At 37.9% G+C, this 25,988-nt stretch overlaps 2 protein-coding genes across 4 annotated transcripts; one reads left to right on the forward strand and one right to left on the reverse strand.

The window, feature by feature from the left end:
- Positions 1-1,611: 1,611 nt before the first annotated feature.
- LOC137709073 (uncharacterized) lies at positions 1,612-2,616 on the reverse strand. The gene is made up of 3 exons (XM_068448213.1): positions 2,472-2,616; positions 2,263-2,321; positions 1,612-2,109 (listed from the first exon to the last, which is right to left on the reverse strand). Exons 1-3 carry the CDS (start codon positions 2,614-2,616, stop codon positions 1,612-1,614), a joined length of 702 nt encoding a protein of 233 aa, XP_068304314.1.
- Positions 2,617-16,304: 13,688 nt separating this feature from the next.
- On the forward strand, positions 16,305-17,974 carry LOC137708558 (dormancy-associated protein homolog 4-like). Of its 3 annotated transcripts, none has more exons than XM_068447662.1 (3): positions 16,305-16,774; positions 16,955-17,047; positions 17,603-17,804. In XM_068447662.1, exons 1-3 carry the CDS (start codon positions 16,531-16,533, stop codon positions 17,608-17,610), a joined length of 345 nt encoding a protein of 114 aa, XP_068303763.1. In that variant the 5' UTR covers positions 16,305-16,530; the 3' UTR covers positions 17,611-17,804. The 3 variants fall into 3 exon arrangements, with proteins under 3 accessions (XP_068303763.1, XP_068303764.1, XP_068303762.1); XM_068447663.1 differs by having other exon boundaries at positions 16,306-16,774; positions 16,955-17,038; positions 17,603-17,974; XM_068447661.1 differs by having other exon boundaries at positions 16,324-16,774; positions 16,955-17,057; positions 17,603-17,974.
- The last annotated feature ends 8,014 nt before the right edge of the window (positions 17,975-25,988 follow it).

A 25,988-nucleotide genomic window follows, 5' to 3' on the forward strand; every position in this document is an offset into this window, starting at 1 on the left:
CATAATCAGTTTTCGTCAGGTACTGTTTATATTCAATTTTAAATAATAAAAAATTATAATAATTTTTTACCGCACGATGTACGATGAGCAGATGTAATTTGAGTATCCTTAGAATCTTCACAAAAAGGATCCAGCAAGGATCCTTATTCATTATTTTTCTAATTAAAAATCATTCCACGGCACAAAGCAAATGTTAATACACAAGTTGGATAAAGAAAATTACACAAGTTGGCCAAAGCGTGTTGAATGGACAAGTTGGCATGCAAGAAAATTAGAAGGATTGTGAGGGAAAAAAAAATGATGTTTAGGGACAGAAAGTCCAGGTTTTGCTGTATATGTATGGGTGGCAACGAGTCCTAAACAGCGACGTCGTGGCCATTGGTCGGGTTTTGTAGATCGTTGGCCGCTCCTCAAAGGCTAATCTTTCCCTTCTTCACCCCAGATACACAAATTGAGGCCGCAAAGTCATTGGTGACAGCGAGGTTTCTACAAATTTTCTACCACATTTTTTGGTGGGTCTAGGGACAAAATTTACTCATGCGATCTTATTTCCCTACTTTTATATTTTATTGAGCGTTTATTAACAAACTATCCTCTTTGCAGAGGGTTTTTTTATTATCACGGGCGTTACACGCTCCTAATTTTGTTTGTTTTTTTTTTTTTTTTATGTATGTACAAACCATGTCATTTGGTATTGAATACGCTTCTATTTCATTACTTCTTACAAACATTTGATTTATTTATATGTGTGTTCGCCATGCGACTCATTTTTAATTAAGTGATCGCTTTTATTACACAAAATAAGTGACGATCGTGTTGCATTGTAAGATGGTTTGAAAATAGTTATACGTACATATACGAAAATATTGGTTGTAGACAATCTTTTAGTACTAATATGTACATGCATCCAGTTAAATTACTAACTGTTGTGGTCTATTTTATCTGACAAGGTTAAAGAGGGCCGGCAGCAAGGAGAAGAGAGAGAGAGAGATGTGTTTGTAGAATTGTAGTGGAATGTGTGTTGTTATCCCTCCTACATTGTGCCTTTATTTGTAGTAAAAGGAGAGAAGATATTCCTTCATCCCCAAGGAATACAAGATACAATAGGAAATGATAACTAGAATCAAATCTAATCTAGGATTTACACAATCACACTTAAACAAGGAATGTTTACAACACTCCCCCTTGAGTGTGTAAATACTCAAGGTAGATTTAGCATCATGCAAAAGTTGAGGAAGTCGACTCGTCGGCACTGATTCTAAGGAACAACGCTTATTCTCGATAAGGTAGGAACTTGCATAAGTAGTATGTCTCACTAAAAAACCCTAAGGCTATGGCAAAAACTCGAGAAGGGACAAACTCCATAGTCTAAGGAAAAATGTGTGAGAAATGCAAAGTCAAAAGAAATGTCTACGGGATGTCATCAGGGACATGACCAGCCCAAGATGGGTGCTTCATTAAAACCTAGTTAGGTAGCAAAAATCCAGTGGGAAAAATGCTCTTAATCGTAGGGAAAAAGAGTACCTTAAGATTAAGCAGGTATCTATAGGATACTCCCCCTGAGTTTGACATAATTCCAAAGAGAAATAGCAAAGTTACAACTCAGAAAGTTTATGCATACCAATTCCATGAACAAGCTTCTGAAACGTCGCCTTCCGCAGTGATTTGGTGTTGTTGTGAAAAGAAGAATTTCGGCACAATGTGCTTGGTGTTGTCTCCTTTGATGTAACCCTTCTTGAGCTGTTCGATGCATGCTGCGTTGTCTTCAAAGATCATCGTCGGGACATCAACGGCGGGATAAAGATCACATAAGCTTCGAATATGACCCACTACTGCTCTCAACCAAAAGCATTCCCGAGTTTCTTGATGTAAGGCAAGAATTTCAGCATGGTTAGACGAAGTGGCAACTAAGGTCTGTTTAGTTGACCTACAAGAGATTGCGGTGCCTCTAATGGTAAAGACATAACTCATTTGAGAACGTGCCTTGTGCGGATCAGACAAGTATCCTACATCGACATAACCAACAAAGCGAGAATCAACTCGAGGAGCATAGGCTGCAACACCATTCGAGGATTTATATGGATAGAACAAGCCCAAATCCGTAGTACCCTTAAAGTAACAGAAGATGTCTTTCACGCCAATCTAGTGTCTGCGTGTAGGTGCATTACTGTATCTTGCCAAAAGATTAACAGCGAAGGAGATGTCAGGTCTAGTGCATTAAGCTAAGTACAATAAAGCACCTATTGCACTTAGATAAGTAACTTCAGGCTCCAAAATCTCTTCATCATCCTTATTCGGATGGAAGGGATCTCGTTTTGCATCTAACGATCAAACGACCATAGAAGTACTCGAAGGCTTCACTTTATCCTCATTAAAATGGCGCAACACCTTCTAGGTGTAGTTCAATTGATGTACTAGGATTCCATTCAAACAATGCTTTATCTCGAGACCGAGACAATATCGAGTTTTACCTAGATCTTTCAACTCAAATTCCAACTTCAGGTGCACGACAGTTCTCGCGAGCTCTTCAGGAGTTCCAATAAGGTTCATATCATCAACATATACTGCAACAATCGCAAATCCGAAATGTGACTTCTTAATGAACACACAAGGCATAGTTCGTTGTTCACATATAAGGGTGCAACTCGAGCGGGTTGGGTGGGTTGGAAGGTCGACCCAACCCTAACCCAACTTTTACAATTCGGGCACGGGTTCAGGTTTGGGTTAGGTTTTAATCGGGTTGAATCAGGTTCGGGTTGGACATTGGCGGGTTCGGGTTGCCCAACTTTTTCAACATTAAAATCCAATTCCACAAATTGTATCCGTTGTAAAAGTTAAACCAAATATGAATGTTTCAACCATGCAAAGTTTGAATTAAAATACAAGAAATACCAAAGCTAGTACCAAAAGAAAAGAAAAACAAAAGAAAAAGTGGAACACTTTATTGTCCAAAGCTAGAATCAAGTCTCTGTAGAGCATGAGAACCTAGTGCGAAAAGCTTCAACAATATCATCTACACCTATAAATGGAATTGTACAAAGTTTTATTTCATTATAAAAATTCTGAAAAAAAAATAAGAAAAAAATTTAGGTGTAGCACTGCAAAGTAAGAAACAATGTAAAACTTACTTAAAGTACCACTTATCTTCAAATCCAAAACTGCAAGAGGAAAAGAAAAATTGTTTGCTAAAGTAGGATCAAGGTGACTAGTACAAAATCGTAGTAGATTTTCTTGCACATCCTATAAACTTACTACACCACTATAAAAATCCTTCATTGTGCGGTCACCGGAAATATCAACGCTACAATTCCCTACAACATATCACCAATAAAATTTGAACTGTAAATAACTAGCAAGTAATATTGACAAAGAGAAAAGGCATCATGGATAAGTACTCACACGTCAAGAAAAAGTCCAGCATTACTCAGGCATTTCAATGATTGGGTTCGGGTTGATTTTGGGGGGGGGGGGGGGCAAATGATCAACAAAACCCAACACAATCAATGAACGGGTTGAAATTGGGTTGGGTTCAGGCAGGTTATAACTAAAAAAAAAACTCGCTTGTTTAAAGTCAGGTTGGGTTCAAGTTGGCCCAACCAAAACTTGCACCCATATTCATATATCCCTGACTGGTCAAATACTCACTCAGGCGGTTATACCACATTCTTCCAGATTGTTTCAAACTGTAGAGTGAATGCCTCAGCCAAAATGAGAGTGTGTTCCGGGGTTTGGAAATATTTGAACTAGTTAAAGTAAGTCCTTCGGGAACTTTCATATAAATTTCCGTATCAAGATCCCCATAGAGATACGCGATTACTACGTCCATTAGCTGCATATCCACTTTTTCAGAAACTACCAAACTGATAAGGTAGCGAAAAGTAATCATATCCATAACAAGTGAGTAAGTTTCATCATAGTCAATCCCGGGGCGTTGTGAGAAGCCTTGTGCAACAAGACGAGCTTTGTAACGTACAATTTCGTTCTTCTCATTACGCTTCTAAACAAAAACCCACTTGTAGTCAACAGGCTTCATATGTGGAGGAGTAGGAGCTACAGGTCCAAATACCTTACGTTTCGTAATCGAATCGAGTTCGACTTGGATTACTTGTTTCCAGTTTGACCAATCAATTCTACGTCGACATTCATCAACGAAACGCAGTTCAATGTCATCGCTCAACATGATCTCAGTAGCTATTGTATATGCTAATGCATTGTCGACAATCATCTCATTTCTACTCCACACATCATCTAAGCTAGCATAATAGACCGAAATCTCACGATTCTCAGGAAGAAGATTCGTTCTTCAAGGACGCTTCCATAATCTAGAATTTCCTCATGAGTTGGATAGAATAAGTAAGTGATAGTCGGATTCACGGTAGGCTCTTCAGGACCTTGTGCATTGGGTTTCCTCTTCCGGAGATGTGAATCCTTTGAAACAAAGGGTCTGCTATACTTTCATGTAGGGGCAGATGATTGGCTAGCCACTAATGTACGTGGATCACTAGAATTGGCGTCCCAGGCCTCCAGGAGGAAAGTCCGTCTTACATTTGGTACATCCATCTTTGCAGGCGTATTTGCAATTGTAATATGTGATTTTGTCACGCGTGCTAGATCGGTAAAAGCATCTGGCATGCTCTGAGCTATGCTCTGGAGATCTAATATGCTTTAGACTGAGCGGGGCGGAGATTTAAATGAGACAAAGTGGGAGTCGTCCACGATAATTTGCATTGTTCTTCAGGAACGTTGACGTTCTTATCTCCCACTAATATAGGAAGACCGTCTCATAGAAGTGACAATCCGCGAAACAAGCAGCAAACAGATCACCTGTCAAAGGTTCTAAGTAGCGAATAATCGAAGGAGAATCATGTTCAACATAGATTCCCATCCTTCGCTGAGGCTTCATTTTTGTACGTAGAAGTGGCTAGATCGGCACATATACCGCACAACCAAAAATACGCAGATGCGATATGTCGGGTTCATATCCGATAACCAATTGAAGGGCACTAAATGGTTGTGTCGCAACAGGTCGCAGATAAACCAACTTTGCTGCATGCAATATTGCATGGCCCTAAGCAGCAATCAGGAGCTTGGTACGTATGACCAACGATTGAGCAATCATTTGTAAGCGCTTAATGAAAGCCTTTGCTAGGCCGTTCAAGGTGTGAACATGGGGTACATGATGTTTAACTTCAACCTCAACCAACATGTCATAATCATCAAACGTTTTAGATGTAAATGCTCCAACATTATCCAATCGAATAGATTTGATCAGATAATCAGGGTGGTGAACCTTGAGCTTGATAACATGAGCCAATAGTTTGGAGAATACAGCGTTGCTTGTGGACAACAAGCACACGTGTGACCAACGTGTGGAAGCGTCAACCAAAACCATAAAGTATCTAAATGGTCCACAGGGATGGTGAATCGGTCGACAAATATCCCCCTGAATCCGTTGTAGAAAAATGGAAGGATTCGAACAAATATTGTCATAAGAAGGCTTAGTAATAAGTTTTCCCATTAAACATGTTTGACATGCGATTCCTTGGATCGAACTTAAGTTTCGGGTTAGTGGATGCCTGTGTGATGATTTGAGGATACGGTGCATTGCTATTCGTCTAAGATGTCCCAAAGGATCATGCCAAAGTGTAATTTCATGTGTGGTCCCAGTAGTAAAGCCGGCCATATAGTGGCATTCTATAGGGTGTACGGTCGTAGTATACAGACCACTTGGGATACGTTCTATCTTCTCTAGAATATGGTTCTGGCCATATTCGTACGAAGTTATGCATAGAAATTCAACTCCATTTTCTACATGTGTTTCAGTGTGGTAATTGTTATCTCTAATGTCCTTGAAACTCAACAACGTTCTTCTGGAATGTGAATAATAGAGTGCCTCGGATATGGTCAAGATTGTACCATTGGACAACCTTATACGTTCCTTACCATATCCTTCTATCAGGTTGGATGGGCCTGAGAGGGTTGTCAGGTGTGCATTTTTAGGTATGAAGTTAGTGCAATAGATTCGTTCACGTAAAACTGTATGCGTGGTTGCACTATCTGCCAGACAACTAACTTTCTCACTAGTCATACCTAGAATGAAAAATTAATTTGAATTGGTCACATGCATAAAAGTTCATAAAAAAAAATATCAATTAAAAAAAATATCATTTATTCAAGGATGGTATTTGATTAAAACTTAATATCCAAAAAACAAATCACCAACAAATAATCCAAACATAAAGGAAAATTGATCAAAAATCAACCAAAAACAAAGGAGGGGTTTGGCCACTAGGTTGAATTCGGCCCCCATTGTCTTATTTCAACTAAAAATATACAAGTCTATGTCTAAGATTCTAATCTTCCATAGGGGTGGTATCCTCTTGGAAGTCAGAAACCTCCATCTTTATAGTCTCCGATTCATCCACTTGCACAAAGTTTGATTCAAACTTCTTACGACGAGAATGATATTCATCTACAACTTTCTTAGGAGCTCAGAAAACGGGACCAATGGTCATTTGAACCACAGTGATAGCACATATCCGCGTCCATGGTTTCAGGTGCTTTGCCCTTATTCTTGAAGTTTGGGGCCTTGGGAGCGAGGTTTGAGCGCTTTTAGGCTTTATTTCCTCTATTGGATGGGTCTTGACTCTGTTGACCTTGGTGGGATGGCTTATGGCCGCCCCTACCATGCCTCTTTTGGCATTTTGGGCATTGGTTTGTGCTATAATGTGCTTCAGGCACAACAGTCGCCCAGTAGGTAGATGATTCTTCATCAACAGTTGGTTCTGCTTTTCAGCGAGAAGTAAAACAAAGATCAAATCCAAGAACTTAGTGAACTTCTGAGCTCTATATTATTGCTGTAGGACAATATTAGAAGCAGAGAAGGTCAAATAACTCTTCTTTAGGAGATCTTTTTCGATCAAAGTTTCTTACAAAACTTGAGAAGTGATCGGATTCGACAAACTTTAGAATTATATTCATTCACAGACTTAAAAGTCTTGGAAGCGCAAATGCTGCCAGTTCTGTCTTACTTCAGGCAAGAATATGTCATTTTGGTGATCAAAATGATCAGCCAAAATGACCCATAATGCACGTGGATCCTTCTCGCAAGATACTCAGTTTGCAGAGCGTCATGAATATGTCTTTGGATGAAGATCATAGCAGTGGCCTTTTCAGCTTCGCCAACAAGGTTGTCGGTCTATTCTTCAATAACGGGATGTAAGTTCTTGGCAGTGAGGTGGAGCTTCACATCTTGGACCCACTTAAGGTAGTTCCTTCCAGAGACCTCCAAAGCGGTGAAGTCGAGTTTGTTCAAATTCGACATGTTCCTATCACAAAATAGATGGACAAGATGTGGTTAGTGTAATGGAGAAAAATCAATCCATTCACATAGGAGTAGAACATAAAAGTTTTAATAGACATGTATTGGTTTAATTTTGCATAAAAACTTCGGGTTTTTATGGGTGATGTTTTTAAATGAAGACTTCAGGTTTTCAAACAAGGCATGTTTGTAAGAAACTTCAGATTTTGAAATAATTATGAACTTCAGGTTTATATATTTTTGCAGGCAAACACAAATATATACAAAAATATGCAACAAGAATATGCAAAAATATAAAAAGAAAAACTAAGCCCACGGGTGGCTTAAGAAAATTGGTGCCGTGCTTCCTAGACCCCAAAATTGGGCTAGGGTGTCTCGGGTGGGGCTACAGGCCCACATGAATAGAAGAAACGCCGGGGGGGGGGGGGGTGGTGGTGGTGTAGAAGGTATGCCCTGAAGAAAACACGGGCCGCTTAAAAGTTGACCCCTTTAAAAAATGTCAATTGGCCTGCTGTAAGCGGGCCTAAAACAATTTTTCGTTTTTTTTTCTCTCACGAGCTGGGGGAAACATGCATTGGTCCAAAACAGGGAACCTAAAGGGTTTTTGGGTCACTGCAAGTGAGCTAAAAAAAAAACAGGCTGAAAGATGGAGCCCAAAAAATTAGGGAGCAGGCCGAGATAGAGCCCAATAGGGCTCGAGTTGGGTCCAAAGACACCCTAGCTATAGTTAGGTGCTTTCTCCAGGGATGAAGGTCGGCGCTACTGCTGCTTTAGGTGGCCGTGCTTTGGGGCAACGGTGCTTCGGGCGAGTCTATAAGTCATGGGAGACTTCAAAGGTGAACGGAGATTTGAAAAAAAAGCTCGACATTTGTTGTAAAACCCTAGAAATTCGCATTAGGTTTATAGAAAAATTTTGATGAATCTCAATCCAATTCCAGTGTGGGATGACTTCTGGTCATTGTCGACATGAACAAAACGTTCAGGGTGGTGGCTGCAGGCTATCCTATGGTCGATATGGACAAGGACACCGTCAATGGTGTCGGGTTTTCTAGGTTTGCACCTGGAGCTCTCGGCTTTGGCATGGTTCAGCCAGAAGCTGCAGGCTTAAGTGAGTGCTCAAGGTCATGGGTTCGAACAACCCAGGCCGTGGTTTCCAATTGCTTTTTTTATTTTATTTTTATTTTTTATTTTTTTATTTTTATAATTCATATATAATTCAATTCAAATCATATTCATTTCAAGTATATGCATATGCAAAACAATAATATGTTAATTGAATTCAATTTGATGCATATACATATATTTGATGCAACTCATGGCAAATATCAAATTCACATAATTCAACAATTATGATTATGATGCATACACAATTTATGTAGAATCTAAAATTCGTAAAACATAAAGCTGGGTCATGCATCATGGTGAATGTTTATGCTATCAGGGCTGCAAAAGTATAAAGATAAAAACCGTTGTTTTGAAAGAACCTGATTGCATGATGATATAGATGAACTGGTTTGATGTAGAAAAATTCTCTACCGTCAGATTCCTAAGCGCAGCGGTAGGAGCGTATTGATAGAGTGTTGTGGTCTATTTTATCTGACAAGGTTAAAGAGGGCCGGCGGCAAGGAGAAGAGAGAAAGAGAGAGATGGGTTTGTAGAATTGTAGGGGAATGTGTGTTGTTATCCCTCCTACATTGTACCTTTATTTATAGTAATAAAAGGACAGAAGATATTCCTTCATCCCCAACGAATACAAGATACAACAGGAAAGGATAATTATAATCTAATATAATCTAGAATTTACACAATTACACTTAAATTAGGAATGTTTACAACACAAACATATACTTTTCCATTATTTTTCTTTCCTCCATTAGAAAAATTACAAACACAAAAAGAAAGCGATCATCATGTCACATTAATCACTAAAAATGCATAAAATTACATTCATTAGTATCTTGAACTAATTAATTGCATTTCATTATACTCAAAATTTTTACAAAAGATGGAGGAGAACTATTTGTGGCCTCGTTAAGGCCTAAGAGAAAGTGACGACCTTTGCTATTTTCATCGTATTGCTCGCCTTCATACTTGATACGCTAAGTCCACTTGAAGGTGTTCCATATTCCTACACAAAGAAAATTAAAACACAATTATTCTACCATAAAGAAAAGTGAAGAAAAGGTGCCTTTGATAGGTTTTATCTCACAAATAGTCTTTGAAATTAACATACACCATCAAGATGATCCTTGAAATTGAAAATCAAACAATATAATCTTGAAAATAGGTGTCACAAAACAATGTGGCCTTTCCGTTACAATCATGTTAAAAATTATGTTATGTGTTGATGCACATAAATAGGCCTCACATGATTTAAGAGTTTTTATCGTAAATTGTCTGTGAAATTGACTCACACGATCAAGATGGTCCTGAAATTGAAAATCGATTAATGTAGTCTTTGAAAATAGGGTCGCAAATTTTGCCAAAAATTCGATTATGTGCTAATATGAGTTTAATAATTAATTATAAAAATTTGTTAAAACACCTTTTTGCACAAATGAAATTATCTCAAGGTAGAGTTTGTGATTTTCCGTGTCATCAAGATCACTGGGGGAGTGCCCAACAAGTTCTCCAAAATTAAGGTTGTGAGGCTTTCAATCACCCAAATGTTGACAGTGGAGTCACAAAAGTCATCATCAATCCAAGCCGTCACCAAATGTGGTTTCTATCCTAGTCCAATTCAACAAATGGTGTAAAGATGGGTGTTTTGGGAATTTCATTTTTTTAGAGAAGAGACAATGAAGGCTACCATAGATAGAGGTAGAGGAGTATGGATTGCGATCGGAGGTGATTGCGGGACCGAGAAATATTGAAAGCTTCACCATTTTTGGATGCTGCCCTTATTTATATTTATATAATAGATAAGCACCCAATATGATTGGGATTTTGAAAGATTATAGTTCTTTTTACAAATTCAGAGGTATTCAATAAGGATTTTAAGTGATTATCTAGAAGTTTAGGTGTATTGAATCAAGATTTTAAAGAAATTTATAACAATATAGATGTGTTGAATACGATATTGATTTTGAAGGATTTTACAAAGTTGAGAAATTCGAGAAAATTTGATAGATTTCGTAGTGTATTTTAAGCATTATGAATTCTCACCTTCTCCATGAGAATTTGAGGGAATTGACTCAAAATTTTATATAGAATCTTTAGAAATCAATTAAAATCTCCATCAAAATCCATGAATTTATTTATCTGTTAAAATTTCTTAAAATTCTAATTGAATACACCCATAATACAAGACCGAAAAATACATGAGAACTTTTTAGGGAGTGAATGAAGTGAGTTTGTACATATTAGGTTTTTATTAATATTTCTAAAGATTAGTTTTGGTGCATTCTCAACTATTTTCTTGGGCTTTACAAAGAAAATCATTGTTCCTGCAATCTAAAGCATTATGATGGGCTTTTAAAGCAGCCCTCCAATGAGTGCCTAATCCAACGTTGTGATGATTTTTAAGAACAGTCACATTGGGTTGCTTGGCAAAAATAATTGGTAAAAACATTTTTTGATCGCGGAGAGAGGGATTGTTTCGGTTTGGCAACCAAACAGAAATTTTGAGTAAATCAAAATTCGATAAACTGGAAATTAGATTGGTTTCAATTTGGTTTGGCAAACTGAAAATTTGGACTGCGCTTTGTTTGTTATGCCAGATATTACTTTTTAGGCTCTCTTAATTTTAGCCCATATTTAAGTGACTTTGACTTAGTTTGTCAAACGATGAATTTTATTAAATTAGATGTTAGCTTAGCTAACGATAGGGTTCAAACTCTTATCGTTATGCAATGACTCAATTCCTTTCTATCACTGTGATAAAGGGTCACTTGCTTAAGTGCCAAAGTTTGGTGTAATTTTATGTGAGTTTGAGGGTTTGAACAATTTTTTATGTAACTTCAAAATTTAAATGGCATAACTTTTTTTTTTTTTTGTGATAAAATTTAAATGGCATAACAAATAAGTTAAGTTTAAGTTAAAACTTGAAATAGAAAGCAACTATCGAAATAAAAAAGTTACATCTCAAAACCAAAATAGTAAGTTACAAACTTACAAGCCAAATGAAATAGTAAGTTACGACCCAAAAATAACAAGTACAAATTATTCAAAAATGAGTCTATAGTTCAAACTCAAAAGCTTGATGTAGAAGCTTAACCCCTTCAGCTTCTTCGGCTCCTTTGCCCCTCCCCCTAGTAAAAGCTTGACCCCTACTCGTAGAAGTTTTTTATTTTTTTATTTTTTTTAACAAAGGAGATTATCCACATTAATGGGGAGGGGTGGGGTTAATCTCATAATAGGCTAACAATACTGTAATTCAAATTCGTCTTTGACGAGAATCGGACCTAAGACCTCTCACTTACAAGTGAAGAAGAATACCATTTGACCATAGCACTAAGTGGCAATCCCTCCCCCCTTAGAAGTTGAACTCATAGTAGAATGTGGAGGTGGACATTGCTGAGTTGTTGGACGAGGCCATGGAGGTGGCATTTCACCTTGAGTTCTATTTGGAATTTCAACATTAGGTGCACTGAACTAAAAAGTTCGATAAATTTGATTTTACTAAATTTCAACTTTATTTCTCTAATTTTCTATTCGGTTTCGGTATTTGATGCAGAAAATGCCAGCCCTAATGGAGAGTAATAATTACGATGAGAGAAAAGATCTTCAATACAAGAAAGTAAAGGAAGAAGGGATTTGGAGTAAAAAAAACTATTTCCTCTTTTTGTAGTCAACATTATTGTGGATGTTGAATCAAAATACTTTTGTAGTACGTAATTTGATATGAGATATGACTACAGTCGTATATGTTGATTTATAATCGTTGATGCATGAAAGACTCATAATACAGTAACGTTTAAGTCACACTACAAAAAAAAAAGGTCTAAGAACACAATTGATTGGTGCCCCTTTCAATTTCATTGAGCACATGTATGTATTTGTGTTTTTTAAGTTTCATTGAGCACAAAATTATCTCAAATGTGCTTTTTGAACAAAAAGACACATTAAATTGTGTCTACAAAAAGGTGTATTGTGCATATTGAAATTTGAATACTAAAGTTTGTGTTACTTTTTATGGATATTAGTAATTGTAGTTTTTTATTAATTTCAGAACGCACAAAAAACAGTATTGTGCCATTTAATTTAGTATATTTAAATCATTTGGTTTTATTAGCACAATAGGTCGTGCATTCCTTCACAAGTCTGGACACAATTATAGTTTAATATTAATTGTATTGATCAACACCCTACAATCCCACTCAGTATTAGAAGCAGCCTCACCCACACACTGCTCAGCCTTACTCTTTTTCGTTTCTCTTTCCCTTTACTTTCCTCTTCTAATCTGCCTCCCTCAGATTCTTTCTCTCACATCTCTCTCTCTCTCTCTCTCTCTCTCTCTCTCTCTTTCTCTCTCTCTTTCTCTTTCTCTCCAACCCCTCTTTCTCTCTCTACCTTCTCCACACAAATCGTGGAGGCTTTTGAGCTCCATCATCGCCAAAATCCCCTAGCAAAAATCCCCTGCAAGAGATGGAAGAAGGTTTGGGAAGATCGGGTTTGGTAAGGAGGGATCAGGGGAGGGGGTGGGTCGGGTTTGGGAAGATCGGTGGATGTAGAGCCCGAATTGGAAATCATATTGGGATCCGAGTCCAATAGGGAAGGATCATGAGAAGGAGGTGCATCGGGTTAGGAAGTGTTGGTGAGGGAAGGGCCGGTGCGGTCGGAGAGGGAGTAAGGAGTCGTGGTCCTCATCAATATTTCATGGTCGTTGTGGAAGCCTTTGAATTCGGAGTTAGCCACACCTCTGATGTTGTATTTGTGCCTCTGGAACAGTTGCATATCTTTTTGCTGAATTATGATGTTTACAGCAATTTTCCACTGAAGACATGCTTGGTCTTCGTATTCCTATATGTTAACTGGAAGTTTATTGCTTAGAATTGCAGATAAGATTTCAAAAAGTTAATTCCTTTTATTGTTTCTTGTTGTTCGTCATTGCAGATGCTCATAAAGGATATAAGGTGATGGGTACAATGTTAAAAGGTTAGTTTGTTGACAGACAGCTTGAACTATTGAATAATGTTGCAACTCTCCCCCATATTCCTGATGTTCTTTCCTCTTGTTTCTTCATCATGCCATACTTCGTTTTTGGGTTCATCTGTAAGTTTCTATTGAATCTTCGAACCAGTTTTGGCAGTTGGTTGTTGATCCTACCACCAAAGAACTATTGCATTATATTAAGAAGCCAGAGACTTTTGTATGTACATGATGCAATTACTATCCCAAAATTGTTCATTTAGTTGGTGCTTGATGATCTCAATTCTTTGTTTTATGTGCTTTGTTCCCGGCCACATTATGTAAGGTTTATCTATTTTCTAAATGTAGGTGAGTGATTTGATCAATTGTGGTTTATATGTATTTGCTCCCACATATTTTACTGCCATATTCAAGAAGTCTTCAGTCATCGAGAAGGCATAGGTTGGTCTTTTTCTTTACTGGCATTATAGTTGTGAATTGGTTTGCACTTGGGATCAAATTCTGGCTCTAAAAATATTTTATCACTTGATTTGTAATTATTGAGAACAAATTTGGCCTCAACATGGGCTATTCTCTTTTATCCCTATTAAGTAAATATTCATGAATCTTTCATAGTGGGTGAATCATTTATTTTCTTGTTATCTTGGATGTGCATGTAAAACCAGCCAAATAATTTATTACTAATGGTATCACTATTTGGTTTGATTTTGTAATTTTGAATTTATGTTTTTTTTAATATTTAACCTATTGAGCACAATAACAAAATTGTGTGAACATGGCTTGGAAAAGTCATTTGACACAGGTGTTAGAATAAAGGCACAAAAACCCCTCATTTGTGCTTACTTGTTTCAACACAAAACACCTTATTGTGCCCAATGACCAAAGGGCACACCCATAGAGGGCACACTTGATGTTTTAGTTGCTGCACTGTTGCTATTGCCCTATGGGCACATATGGTGGTGTCCTTAGGCCTCATAGGGCACATTTAACTTTTTGTGTGCAATGGCCATTTTTCTTATAGTGTCATTAGAATATTGATCATAAAAAATACCCAAAAGAGGAGATGGCTAAGACGAGAACTAGGATATCTCATATGGTGTCGAGTGTGGTTGAATATCAGCATCTTACCCTAATTGTGTGGTAAAATTCTGCCTTAATATCAAATGGTAGTTCATGCTCCAAAAATATATATAGCTTGTACTTGCAAAATCAATTTGTAAGGGAAGAATATATATCAAAGAGCTCACATACCTTTCAAATATTATATTTTCTTTCATGTGGTTTGGAAACATTACAACAATTTTGTTGTAGATGTTTTCGAGGCCAAAATGAAAATTTATATAATAAGCATAAGAATGTGAAGGTAAAGTCTCATACATTGGTGAGAGATCAAACTATGCAAACGGTTATAAGAGGTTGGGGTACACTCTATATTTCCAATTGATTTTATGATGGAATCTTAACTTTTTTCATGGTATTTGAGCAGGTTGGCCTACGTGTGAAACACAACGGCAACACGTGCTTTATATCATTTTGTTTGTGTTATCTACGTGTTAAACTTATGAGAGATTGAACTACTCCTCATATTATAGTGAAAGTTTAACTTTCGTCAACAAGGGTTGAGAAAGCTAGGAGATAGTCTTGGCTTGCGTTTTCAATAAGAGAAAAAAAAATGCAAGTTGACGTTAGTAGTGATAAATTATTGTACTTGGTCCAATTTAAAGAACATTATCATGTTTCCTTGGACTATCCTAACACTGCCTAACCAACCCTACTGAATTATTGGAAACAGTCATCTAATTGTCTTCAAGTCTTTGTGGAGGGGCCAACATCTAATTTTCTAATTGAAGGCTGTGACAAAAGTTAGGGGGATCGAAGTCACTGGAACCATGTTTATACTGAAATGCCTATGGTGGAATCACAAGACAGTAAGTCCATTTCTATCTCCCAGAAGAAAGGAAAAAGACGTTTTAATTAGTTTATTTACTGGAAGAACCGAATCGGGGTGATTAGTATTTGAATCATCGATTTAATAATGTCATACTCTTTGAAAATTGAAAATCAAATTTGTATTCTAGTATTTTGCGGTGGCGGAATATAATTATATTTATACGAACAACTAATAATTTAAGTGATGTGTGAAACTATATTTAAAAATGGTGGGACACCTGTCGATCCACTTGACCCCGTCATCCTGTTTCCTGTTTACGATTTCCAAGCTTTTTCTATGTAGCTTGCTTGGCTTCCCAGAATTTGGCTCGCTGCATATGAGGTTATCATATTTTCTTATCTTCGTGGGTTTAACTCTTATCACAAAACTGTTTATTTGTTTGATGCATATAAACGATTAAACACGATTTTTATTCAATGTTTTACTTTTTTGCAAATTTAATTTTTAAATAAGGTAAAAAAATTAACGGTACTAATTATTATGTTTATATGATCAAGACATGTTAATCATAAATGAAGGAACAAGTATTAAATTGAGCGCTGCAAGTCTACATTGAAGTGAATCCTGTTTGGCCATTGTAAGCCACAATTATGGGCAAATATGTGAAAATACAATTAAAAAAAAGGATAAGATTTAAGTAACGAATGAGTTGAGTAAGGAAATTATCCTTACAATAAAGAAATTGAAAGAATGAGAAACAGGTGAGTGAGACTGAGAGTGAGATTAGGTGAAAATAGCATCACTTAAAATTAATGGATATGCTTACATGCATGCAAGCCCCTTAACCCCAAACAATAGAGTAGTTACTCAAAATAAGTTATCAAAAACGAGAAGCAAATTGGATGGCTCCAATGTAATCAAGCCATTTAGCCGTTCGCTCGTTTACTGAATTTGGCTTAGCCATTACCACCTCTCTCTCTCTCAAAGCCTGTGTCTTCTTATAAGAACCCTGAAACACCTTGTATTCATAGAAAAAATCTTCCTTTCTACGTATTAATTTTCTCATCCTATCTCTTATTTGCTTTGTTTTCCCAATCTCTTTGTAACAGTCGTATAGCTTGGGTCACGAACCTACGCATAACAACTTCCATTGTTACATCGCACAGCCAGCTTCGTCGGTTGTTACAGAGAGACAATTAGTATTAGACAAAATAAAAAATAAGTCATCATGGGTTTCCTTCACAAGCTTTGGGATGAAACACTCGCCGGACCGGCACCCGAATCCGGCCTCGGCAAGCTCCGGAAGTACGACTCTATGTCTATCCCGTCCTCTCCGCCAATGGCTGCGGATGAGGTGCCGGTCACTCGGTGCATTACTATTCTCAGGACTAGTTCGTCCACCCTTGGAAACCTTTCACCTGATTCCGGCTCCCCCTCGGAGTCCCCAACCACACCAGGAACTCCGAGAACCCGTAAGTTATCTATTTTATATTCTAAACTACAATAAAACGACGGTACATATACTACACTTCTCCGGTTACGATCAACTTGCTCGGTTATAGTTGTTATTGTTAACTGTATAATTTATTTTTTGTGAGAAATTTAAATGTTTAATTTTGTTTATGTTTATTTTCTTTTGGTTTTACATGCAGCTGGAACACCAGGAGCATTGAACTTCAAGAAATTAACAAGGAGGAAATCGTCTGCTGATGCTTTGACACGCGCCGAACCTAGAAGTCCGACTGGTTACGATTGGTTGTTAGCTATGTTTAGAATGATATATGCATATATGTCCTTGCTTCTCTAGCTAACGCCCAATAGATATCAGAGTCAACTTGAAGAAGCGTGCATATATCATTTGGTTTAGATAATCTCTCACTTTTGAGTAAAAAAAAAAAGATAATCTCTCACTAGATTAAGAACTGACCAAGTTAACCTTGAAAGCAAGATTGAGAATTTGGAGAATTTGGAACCGTATATCTTGGATCGATCATTAACATATTTGGTATACTAATTTATTCCCTTGAACTATATATGCATAGGATATCTCATTAGATAATTAGTACAGTATATTGTCAGGCTATCAATCGTTGACAGAATATACGTAGAACGAGTCACTAACATAACATGCATACTCTATTGGTCTCGCAGAATCCTGTATAACATATAGAAGTTCTGAGGTTATTTGGTACATTAGTTGATCGATGTGATTATTCAAGGGGAAAATTGTTTAGCAAATACTAATTGTACTTCAACATCCCTTATTATTTCTTATTTATTGTTGTAAATGTGTATTGCAGGATGGTAATTACTGCTTTAGATCGCTGAGAGAGGAAGTGATGAAGATTTTACTAAAGTATCGGCCGGCGACTCCACTCCATTGTACATAGAGAACCCTACCTTTTATGGGAAATTGATGCATATACAAGTGCATAGATGTAATTATCTAAATACGTACTATATATAATAAGACGGTTCAATTGACAAGAAACAGCAGAGGAACCTATTTTGAGGGAGGAGTTAAAGTAGGGTTAGCTATTTCACCTATTTTGATGTTTCCATGTGATCTTCGAGTTTCGTTTTGTATTTTGATTTTGATCTTTGTAAATATGGATTTGTGTATTGAATCCTCCCCTTCAATGAAACTCCTAATTTTGGAGCTTAAGAATTAACTTAAAGTTCACTTTTAAATTTTGATCTCTTATCTCTTTTTTTGGGTGACGGTGGTGGCTTCAGGCGGAGAAATCATGGGCTCTAACAGTCCAAAGAGGGGCGGGCGAGGCAACCGCTGGCCATGCTAGAGTGGAGCCTCATTCTTTAATCGGAGTTTGATTGATCTATATCTTTTTCTTTTTTTTTTAAGCGCATTCGTATTAAACAAGTAGTTTCATCATATTTCAAGCATAAAAAATTAAAACTAATCAAACGGACCTTTAAAACCTAATGCGTTATGTGTATAGAAGTGTGAGAATTAGCTATTTTCAAAGTGCAATATCGTTTTCATGCAATGTCTCTCTCTCTCTCTCTCTCTCTCTCTCTCTCTCTCTCTCTCTCTCTCTATATATATATATATATATATTGTAAACATTTCTGGTTTAAGTGTGATTGTGTAAATCCTAGATTAGATTTTATTCTAGTTATCCTTTCCTATTGTATCTTGTATTCCTTGGGAAGAATGAATATCTTCTCTCATTTTACTACTATAAATAACGGCACAATGTAGGAGGGATAACAACACACATTCCCCTACAATTCTACAAACACATCTCTCTCTCTCTCTCTCTCTCTCTCTCTCTCTCTCTCTCTCTCTCTCTCTCTCTCTCTCTCTCTTCTCCTTGCCGTCGGCCCTCTTTAACCTTGTTAGATAAAATAGACCACAACATGTTATCAGCACGCTCCTACCGCTGCGCTTAGGAATCTAACATTAGAGAATTTTTCTACATCAAACCAGTTCATCCATATCATCACGCAATTAGATTCTTTCAAAACAACGGTTTTTATCTCGATATTTTTGCAGCTCTGATAGCATGAACATTCACCATGATGCATGACCCAACTCTACATTTTACGAATTTTAGATTCTACATAAATTGTGTATGCATCGTAATCATAATTGTTGAATTATGTGAATTTGATATTTGCCATAAATTGCATCAAATATATGTATATGCATCAAATTGAATTCAATTAACATATTATTGTTTTTGCATAGGCATATAATTGAATTGAATATGATTTGAATTGAATTATATATGAATTGAAAAAAAAAAAACAAAAAGCAATCGAAAACCACAGCCTGGGTTTTTCAAACCCATGACCTTGAGCACTCGCCCAACCTGCAACTTGTCGTTGAACCGTGCTGAAACCGAGAGCTCCATGTGCAAACCCAAAACACCTGACACCATTGACGGTGTCCTTGTCCATATCGACCACGGGATGGCTTGCAGCCACCACCCTGAACGTTTTGTTCATGTCGACGACAACCAGAAGTCGTCCAACACTGGAATTGGACCAAGATTCATTGAAATTTTTCTATAAACCCGATTTGAATTTCTAGGGTTTTACAACGAATGTTGAGATTTTTTTTTCAAATCGCCATTAACCTTTAAGGTCTCCCACGCCCTATAAACTCGCCCCGAGCACTGTTGTCCCAAAGCACGGCCACCTGAAGCAGTAGCGCTGGCCTTCTTCCCTGGCGAACGCACCCAGCTACGGCTGGGGTGTCTTTGGACCCAACTCGAGCCTTATTGGGCTTCATCTCTCAGCATGCTCCCTAATTTTTTGGGCTCCATCTTTCGGCCTGTTTTTTTTTTGGCTCACCTGCAGCGACCTAAAAACCGGTTCCTTGTTTTGGCCCAATGCATGTTTCCCCCAACGACCTAAAAACCGGTTCCTATGTTTTTTTAGGGTGTTCCTTTTGCACCACCCCCCCCCCCCCAATTTCTCCTATTCCCGTGGTCCTGCAACCCCACCCGAGACACCCTAGCCTACTCGTGGGCTTAGTTTTTCTTTTGGGCCCCGAGTTTTATTTGCCTAATTATTTTAGGCCTAATGGGTTATATATTTTTTACCCACATTTTAATTTGGCCTGAAGTCCAAATAGTTAATTTCAATTATAATTGTAAACCTAAAAGTTATATTTTTGCATATTCTTGTTGCATATTTCTGTATATATTTGTGTTTGCCTGCAGGAATATATGAACTTGAGGTTCATAATTATTTCGAAACTTGAAGTTTCTTACAAACATGCCTTGTTTGAAAACCTGAAGTTTTCATTTAAAAACATCACCCATGAAAACCCAAAGTTTTTCATGCAAAATTAAACCAATACATGTCTATTAGAACCTGTATGTTTAACTCCTATGTGAATGGATTGATTTTTCTCCATTACACTAACCATATCTTGTCCATCTATTTTGTGATAGGAACATGTCGAATTTGAACAAACTCGACTTCACGACTTTGGAGGTCTTTGGAAGGAACTAGCTCAAGTGGGTCCAAGATGTGAAGATCCACCTCACTGCCAAGAACTTACTTCCCGCCATTAAAGAAGAGATGGACAACCTTGTTGGCGAAGCTTAAAAAGACACTGCTATGATCTTCATCTGAAGACATATCCATGACACTCTGCAAACTGAGTATCTTGCTGCGAAGGATCCATGTGCACTATAGGTCATTTTGGCTAATCATTTTGATCACCAAAATAACATATTCTTGCCTGAAGCAAGACATGACTCGCAACATTTGCGCTTCTAAGACTTTAAGTCTATGAATGAATATAATTATGAAGTTTGTCGAATCCAATCACTTCTCAAGTTTTGTAACGAAACATTGACCGAAGAGGATCTCCTAAAGAATACCTATTCGACCTTCTCTACTTCTAATATTGTCCTGCAGCAACAATATATAGCTCAAAAGTTCACTAAGTTATCAGATTTGATCTCTGTTTTACTTCTCGCTGAAAAACAAAACCAGTTGTTAATGAAGAATCATCAAGGTCGACCTACTGGGGCGGCTACTATGCCTAAAGCACATTATAGCACAAACCAATGCCCAAAACGGCAAAAGAGGCGTGGTAGGGGCGGCCAAAAGCCATCCCACCAGGGTCAACAGAGTCAAGGCCCATCTAAGGGAGGAAATAAAGCCCAGAAACGCTCAAACCTCACTCCTAAGGCCCCAAATGCGGATATGTGCTATCGCTGTGGTTCAAATGACCATTGGTCTCATGTTTGTCGAACTCCCAAGAAGGTTGTAAATGAATATCGTTCTCGTCATAAGAAGTTTGAATCAAACTTTGTGCAAGTGAATGAACTGGAGACTACAAAGATGGATGTTTCTAACTTCCAAGAGGATACCACCCCTATGGAAGATTAGAATCTTAGACATAGACTTGTATTTTTTAGTTGAAATAAGACAATGGGGGTCGAATTCCACCTAGTGGCCAAACCCCTCCTTTGTTTTTGGTTGATTTTTGAATAGTTTTCCTTTATGTTTGGATTATTTGTTGGTGATTTGTTTTTTGGATATTAAGTTTTAATCAATTACCATCCTTGAATAAATGAAATTATTTTGAATTGATATTTGTTTTTATGAACTTTTATGCATGTGACCGATTCAAATTAATTTTTCATTCTAGGTATGACTAGTGGGAATGTTAGTTGTATGGTAGATAGGGCAACCACGCATACAGTTTTGCGTGAGCGCATCTATTCCACTAACTTCATACCTAAGAATGCACATCTGACAATCCTTTTAGGCCTATCCAACCTGATAGAAGGATATGGTAAAGCATGTATAATGTTGTCCAATGGTACAATCTTGACCATTTCTCAAGCACTCTATTCTTCACGTTCCGGAAGAACGTTGTTGAGTTTCAAAGACATTAGAAATAACAATTACCATGCTGAAACCCATGTAGAAAATGGGGTTGAATTTCTGTGCATAACTTCCTACGAATATGGCCAGAAGCGCATTCTAAAGAAGATGGAGTGTATCCCGAGTGGTTTGTATACTACGACCATTCGCCCCCATAGAATGCCACTATGTGGCTGGCCCTACTATTGGGACCGCGCAAGAAATTACACTTTGGCATGATTGTTTAGGACATCTTAGACGAATAGTGATGCGTCGTATCCTCAAATCATCACATAAGCATTAACTAACCCAAAGCTTAGGTTCGAATGTTAAACATGTTCAATGGGAAAGTTTATTACTAAGCCTTCTTATGACAAGATTCGTTCGAATCCTCCCATTTTTCTACAATGGATTCAGGGGGACATTTGTGGACCAATTCACCTTCCCTGCGAACCATTTAGATACTTTATGGTTTTGGTTGAAGCTTCCACACGTTTGTCACACGTGTGCTTATTGTCTATAAGGAACGCTGTATTCTCCAAACTGTTGGCTCAAGTTATCAAACTCAGGGCTCACCCCCTGATTATCCAATCAAATATATTCGATTGGATAATGCTGGAGAATTCAAATCTAAAACTTTTGATGACTATTGCATGTCAGTTGGGGTTGAAGTTAAACACCATGTACCCTATTTCACACCCAGAATGGCCTGGCAGAGGCTTTCATTAAGCGCTTACAAATGATTGCTCAATCGTTGGTTAAACATACTAAGCTCCCGATCGTTGCTTAGGGCCATGCAATATTGCACGCAGCAAAATTGGTCCACCTGAGGCATGTTGCAACACAACCATTTAGTGCCCTTTAGTTGGTTACCGGATACAAACTTGACATATCGCATTTGCGCGTTTTTGGTTATGCCGTATATGTGCTGATCTCGATGTCGTTACGTACAAAAATGGGGCCTCAGTGAAGGATGGGAATCTATGTCAGATATGATTTTCCTTCGATTATTCATTACTTAGAACCTCTGACAGACGATCTGTTTACCGCTTGTTTCCCTGATTTTCACTTCTATAAGCCGGTCTTCTCGTCGTTAGGGGGAGATAAGAATGTCAACGTTCTTGAAGAACGACGCAAATTATCTTAGACGATTCCCACTTTGTCTCATTTAGATCCCCGCACTGCTCAGTCTGAAACTGAAGTACAACGCATATTAGATCTCCAGAGCATAGCTCAGAGTATGCCAGATGCTTTCACCGATTTAGCGCGTGTGACAAGATCACATATTCCAGCTGCAAATACGCCTGTTAAGATAGATGTACCAAATGTACTACGAACTTCCCTCCTGAAGGCCCAGGACTCAAATTCTAGTGATCCACGTACATTAGCGGCTAGCCAATCATCTGCCCCTACACAAAAGCGTGACAGGCCCTTTGGTTCAAAGGATTCACACCCCCGAAAGAAAAAACCCATGACACAAGGTCCTGAAGAGCCTACCGTGAATCCGACTATTGCTTACTCATTCTATCCAACTCATGAGGAAATTCTAGATTATCGAAACGTCCTTGAAGAAACCAATCTTCCTCCCAAGAATCGTGAGATTTCAGTCTATTATGCTAGCTTAGATGATGTGTGGCGTAGAAATGAGAAAATTGTTGACGATGCATTAGCATATGCAGTAACTACTGAGATCATGTTGGGCGATGACATTGAATCACGTTCCGTTGATGAATGTCAACATAGAACTAATTGGTCAAACTGGAAACAAGCAATCCAAGTCGAACTCGATTCGCTTGCGAAACATAAGGTGTTGGACCTGTAACTTTTACTTCTCCACATATGAAGCATGTTGGCTACAAGTGGGTTTTCGTTCGGAAGCGTAATGAGAAGAACGAAATTATGCGTTACAAAGCTCGTCTTGTTGCACAAGGTTTCTCATAACACCCAGGGATTGACTATGACAAAACTTACTCACCCGTTATGAATGTGATTACTTTTTGCTACCTTATCAGTTTTGTAGTTTCTGAAAGATTGGAGATGCAGCTAATAGACATAGTAACCACGTATCTATATGGGGATCTTGATACAGAAATCTATATGAAAGTTCCTAAAGAACTTACATTGACTGGTTCAAATATTTCCAAACCTCGAAACACGCTCTCAATTCGGCTGAAGCGTTCACTCTACAGTTTGAAACAATCTAGAAGAATATGGTATAACCATCTGAGTAAGTATTTGACTAGTCAGGGATATGTAAATAATGAACAATGCCCTTGTGTGTTCATTAAAAAGTCACATTCCAGATTTGCGATTGTTGCAGTATATGTCGATGAAATGAACCTTATCAGAACTCCTGAGGAGCTCGCAAGAACTGCCGCACACCTAATGTTAGAATTTAAGATGAAAGATCTAGGTAAGACTCGATACTGTCTCGGTCTCGAGATAGAGTATTGTTCGGATGGAATCCTAGTACATCAATCGAACTACACCCAGAAGGTGTTACGCTGTTTTAATGAGGATAAAGCGAAGCCTTCGAGTACTCCTATGGTCGTTCGATCGCTAGATGCAAAATGAGATCCCTTCCGTCCGAAGGAGGATAATGAATATATTTTGGAGCCTGAAGTTCATTATCTAAGTACAATAGGTGTTTTATTGTACTTACCTCAATGCACTAGACCTAACAACTCATTCGCTGTTAATCTTTTGGCAAGATACTGTAATGCACCTACACGCAGACACTGGATTGGCGTGAAAAACATCTTCCATTACCTTAAGGGTACTACGGATTTAGGCTTCTTCTATCCCTATGAATCCTAGAATGGTGCCGCACCCTATGCTTCTCGAGTTGATTCTCGCCTTGTTGGTTATGCCGACGCAGGATACTTGTCTGATCCGTACAAGGCGTGTTCTTAAACGGGTTATGTCTTTACCATTAGAGGCACCGCAATATCTTGAAGGTCAACTAAACAGACCTTAGTTGACACTTCGTCTAACCATGCTGAAATTTTCTCCTTACCTTACATGAAGCAACTCGAGAATGTTTTTGGTTGAGAGCAGTAGTGGGCCACTATTTAAAGCTCTTGCGATCTTTATCCTGCTGTTGATCTCCCGACGACGATCTTTGAAGACAACGCAACATACATCGAACAACTCAACAAGGGTTACATCAAAGGAGACAACACCAAGCACATTACGCCGAAGTTCTTCTTTTCACATCAACAACAAAAGCATCAGAAGATTGAAGTCACGCAAATCCGTTCACAAGATAATCTGGCTAACCTCTTCACCAAATCACTGCCGAAGGGGACGTTTCAAAAGCTTGTTCATGGAATTAATATGCATAAACTTTCTGAGTTGTAACTTTGCTATTTCTCTTTGGAATTATGTCAAACTCAGGGGGAGTATCCTGTAGATACTTGCTTGTTCTTAATGTACTCTTTTTCCCTATGATTAGGAGCATTTTTCACACTGGGTTTTTGTTACCTAACTAGGTTTTAACGAGGCACCCACTTTGGGCTAGTCATATCCCTAATGATGTCTCGTACACATTTCTTTTGACTTTACACTTCTCACACATTTTTCCTTAGACTATGGATTTTGTCCCTCCTTGGGTTTTTGCCATAGTCTTAGGGTTTTTTAGTGAGACATACTACTTATGCAAGTTCCTACCTTATCGAGAATAAGTGTTGTTCCTTAGAATCAGTGCCGATGAGTCGACTTCCTCAACTTCTGCATGATGCTAAATCTACCTTGACTATTTACACACTCAAATGGGAGTGTTCTAAACATTCCTAGTTTAAGTGTGATTGTATAAATCCTAGATTAGATTTGATTCTAGTTATCCTTTTCGATTATATCTTGTATTCCTTGGGGATGAAGGAATATCATCTCTCCTTTTACTACTATAAATAAAGGCACAATGTAGTAGGGATAACAATACACATTCCCCTACAATTCTACAAACACATCTCTCTCTCTCTTCTTCTTGGCGCCGGCCCTCTTTATATATATATATATATATATATATATATATATATATATATATATATATATATATATATATATATATATATATATATAAGTGAGGATGTGAAGGTAAAAGAGTTTCACATCGGTTAAAGGAGAAACCTTGCAAAGAGCTTATAAGAGGTTGAGCTACTCCCCGTATTACCAATTGGTTTTTGGTGGAACTTCGACTTTCTTCATGTTATCTAGGGGTGCAACTCAAGCAGGTTGGTCAGGTTAGAAGGTCAACCCAATCCTAACCTAACTTTTACAATTCGGGCTTAGGTTCGGTTTGGGTTTCATTCGGGTTTATTTGGGCTCGGGTTT

The sequence above is a fragment of the Pyrus communis genome, chromosome 11 (genome assembly GCF_963583255.1).
Source record: "Pyrus communis chromosome 11, drPyrComm1.1, whole genome shotgun sequence".
NCBI classification, from domain to species: Eukaryota; Viridiplantae; Streptophyta; class Magnoliopsida; order Rosales; family Rosaceae; genus Pyrus; species Pyrus communis.

Excerpts from the sequence above, each read along its gene's own strand:
- LOC137709073 (XM_068448213.1), bottom strand. The coding sequence starts at position 2,616 with ATGCCTTGTGTGTTCATTAAGAAGTCACATTTCGGATTTGCGATTGTT. Across the intron at positions 2,322-2,471 it reads ATTTGAGTTGAAAGATCTAG|ATGCAAAACGAGATCCCTTC; the intron begins GTAAAACTCGAT and ends TTTGATCGTTAG. Across the intron at positions 2,110-2,262 it reads AAGAGATTTTGGAGCCTGAA|GGTACTACGGATTTGGGCTT; the intron begins GTTACTTATCTA and ends TGTTACTTTAAG.
- LOC137708558 (XM_068447661.1), top strand. The coding sequence starts at position 16,531 with ATGGGTTTCCTTCACAAGCTTTGGGATGAAACACTCGCCGGACCGGCA. Across the intron at positions 16,775-16,954 it reads ACCAGGAACTCCGAGAACCC|CTGGAACACCAGGAGCATTG; the intron begins GTAAGTTATCTA and ends TTTTACATGCAG. Across the intron at positions 17,058-17,602 it reads AGTCCGACTGGTTACGATTG|GATGGTAATTACTGCTTTAG; the intron begins GTTGTTAGCTAT and ends TGTGTATTGCAG.